At 51.3% G+C, this 3016-nt stretch overlaps 1 protein-coding gene across 1 annotated transcript in view; it reads right to left on the bottom strand.

The window, feature by feature from the left end:
• SNX20 (sorting nexin 20) overlaps positions 1–2499 on the bottom strand; it is a 9401-nt gene extending 6902 nt beyond the window's left edge. The window contains exons 1-2 of the mRNA XM_021711809.1: positions 2370–2499; positions 835–986 (exon numbers count right to left, since the gene is read on the bottom strand). Of these exons, the coding sequence (XP_021567484.1) occupies positions 835–986; positions 2370–2499 (282 nt within the window). The remainder of the gene's footprint in view (positions 1–834; positions 987–2369) is intronic.
• Between the last annotated feature and the right edge of the window lie 517 nt (positions 2500–3016).

Raw genomic sequence — 3016 nt, forward strand, 5'->3', positions numbered from 1 at the left:
TATTGTAGAGATGAGGTCTCACCAAGTTGCCCAGGCGGGTCTTGAACCCGTGGGCTCAGGTAATCCACTCACCTCAGCCTCCCAAGGTGCGGGAGCCCCGAGCCACCGAGCCCGGCTGAGCTTCTGTTTTCTAGCCCATGAAACAAGGACAGGCATAGTACCTACCTCGATGGGTGAGGATTAAGTGAGTTAATGCCCCGAAACCACATGGAACTGGGGCCAACATGTGGCTATTGTGATTATTCCAGTCCCAGTTTAGTGAAAGAGAAAGATCAAGATCTTACATGGTCTCTAATGTCACCTTAGAATGGGCTCAAATTCCAGTCTTGTGGAGAGCAGCCCCAGCCCAGGGCCTTGCACCAGCCAGGCCACCAGCTGGAACGCAATCACAGCAATCGACTTCCCTTGTGTTGACTTTTATTCTTTATGCCATGTGATATTAGCTTTCTTTTGAGGGTATCTCTCTTTGAAATAAATGTATTTAGTGTTTTTAAAAAGTGACCCAATTAAAATAAAAAATAAGTAATAATTACAAATGATACAGAGATGTGGCAAAGTTGAAGAAAAGACACAGACAATTGCCATCTGTAACATGGGATTAAACGAGGCTGTTTCCTTCTTAGGATCAAGAAACACGACTTGGATGGCTCTAATCCTCACGGGACTGAGCATGGTGCCCAGCCCAGTCTTGTTCTTTGGCCATCTTTTCTTTAGAACTCTGAGCTAGACTGTGTCAACCCATTTCATGGTTGGGAAAGTTGAGACTCCGTGAGGCTTGCCTAGGACCAGGAAGGAGGAGGTGAAAGGGATCCGTCATCTCCACTCTCCACTTACCACAAACTTAGAGATCTTCCCCTCCTCAATGCGGGCAGAAGCGACCTCGAAGAGCAGCTTGACAGGCTTCCAGTGGCACTTCTCATTCCGCCAGTACTCCTGCAGCTCCCGCGTGGTCATGCCAGAGTTGGAGCCCTGGCTACCAAGGGCATCTGCAAGGACAGTGCATTTGAAGGCCACCGGTCAGTGCACCTTAGAGGCAAGGGCTTGAGGGGACGACCTGGGCTGTCTGGGACGAGACTTCGGAATTCCAGAGGAGTGCTGAATATCCCCCACCCCGTACTGACAGGCCCAGTTGGGGCATCTGTGCCCAGCCTGGCTGTCCCCACCTTCCCACTGACAACCCCAAACAGCCCATCTTCCCCTTGTGGCTTTTCGGCTGTGAGATGCGGTGTGGGCATACTGTATTTTCCACTTCCGGCCTGCAGACTGGCCATGGTGCAATCCTGTGCTCCTGACTGGGGGAGCCTGTGGTTCCTCTCTTTCTGCACTCCCTGAAGCACTGGCTCTATGGCTGTCACAGGGACCTTGAGCTCACATCTGGATGGGGGCCGGAGCTGGGAGGGTATTGCGTTCCAGCCTCAGCTAGAACGACCCCTCCTAACCATCTTTCCACCTTCAACAGGCCATAGTCTTCTGAACATGCCACAACTCTGCCTTTCCTACTACTCCCCTGCCTGGAAAATGAACACAGTATTTTTTAAACCTCATTTGAGCCCTGCACCCCTCGGAGAAGCTTGAAAAAGCTTACATCCTTCCCTACCAAAATTTCACAAATAACCGTGCATTTTAGTGCAAAAGTTATGAATCCCAGGGGTCCTTCTCCAGTGTGTTCTCTAAGACCCAGCCCCCACGTCTCTCCATCTGCCCCTTGGCATTAGAGTAAGAGCCTCCCACCTTGTTCTATAGTCTTTCTTATGGCACGCCCAATTATTTTTCACTGGTCTGTTTTCCTACAACACGTGAGGGCCAGTACAGTACCTGGTTTGTTCCTGTTTCCCCAGTGCCCTGCACAGGGCCAGGAACAGACCAGACCTTCAATGGGCACCTCTTGCAGGATTATAAGAAGAGATCTGCTACAGGAGATGGTGCTAGTGCAGATGCCGTCAGTGCCCAGAGCCAGGCCAGGCCCTCCTGGCACTCACAGTTCTGGAACATGCCCCTGGAAGCAAACTGTGACTCTCACCCTAAGGACTTTCTTGGGCCAGAGCAGCATGCCTAAGAGCAGCCTTCATTACGTACAGGGCAGGCCTGGCTTCCCTGCCCCAGCGTAGGGTGACTCTGAGATTCCATACAGCCTCCCAGAGGCCCCCACTGGGATCGAGCCCCGGTTTTCTCAGTCGCCATCTGTTCACTGATGCCCTAGGACCATCTCCCAGATAAACACCTTGCACCAAATCCTTGTCTCCTTCGGAATGACCCAAGTTAGATGAGCTGCCCACTTCTCTTGTGGCAGTTACTGAGGTGACCCACATTAGGACTTTGAATGTCTTCACACCTCTCTTCTCCCGACCGAGCCTCAAGCCCAAACCCACCTAAGTGCCCTTCAGGTCCTGGATGTGGGAGGTCAGGGTCAGCAATTGGTGCCTCCTGCTGGGTCCTTGCCGTGTACTGGGCCATGGGTCCTGTCCAGCCAGGGCTCCCAGGGTGCTTGGGACTTGCCATGCTCCAAGGCTGCCAGAGACATAAGAGAGACAATGAGTGCCCACTTGTGCTGGGGCTCCTGGTGAGTCCATGTTGCAACCCCTGCTGGCAGGCAGAAGGAATGACAAGGGCCCCACTGCTGAGCCCTTCACTGCCCGGCCCACCCGGATGTCACGTAGCTGCCAGATCCTACCCTGTCGAACAGAGATCACTCCAAGGCGGAGCATATCCTCTCTTATCAGGATAATCCTTATGTTATGGAGTTGCTCTGAATTTTGAAGGATATCTGCCTATCCATCATCTATCTATTTATTTACCTAACAGCAACATTTACTGATGCCCTATTATATCCACTTCATACCCACCTAGGTCAATCTTACCCCTTTAATTTAATGTACCACCCACAAAAATCTATCATTTCCACAAGATAACAGATGTGGAAACTGAGGTCTAGCCCAAGGTCATGCAATTGGTGAATGTACCCAATAAGCAAAGCTGAATTTGTACCAATGCTGTGACATGCTATACACAATACATG

The sequence above is a fragment of the Carlito syrichta genome, unplaced genomic scaffold (genome assembly GCF_000164805.1).
Source record: "Carlito syrichta isolate Samal-C Ts95f unplaced genomic scaffold, Tarsius_syrichta-2.0.1 Scaffold302608, whole genome shotgun sequence".
NCBI classification, from domain to species: domain Eukaryota; kingdom Metazoa; phylum Chordata; class Mammalia; order Primates; family Tarsiidae; genus Carlito; species Carlito syrichta.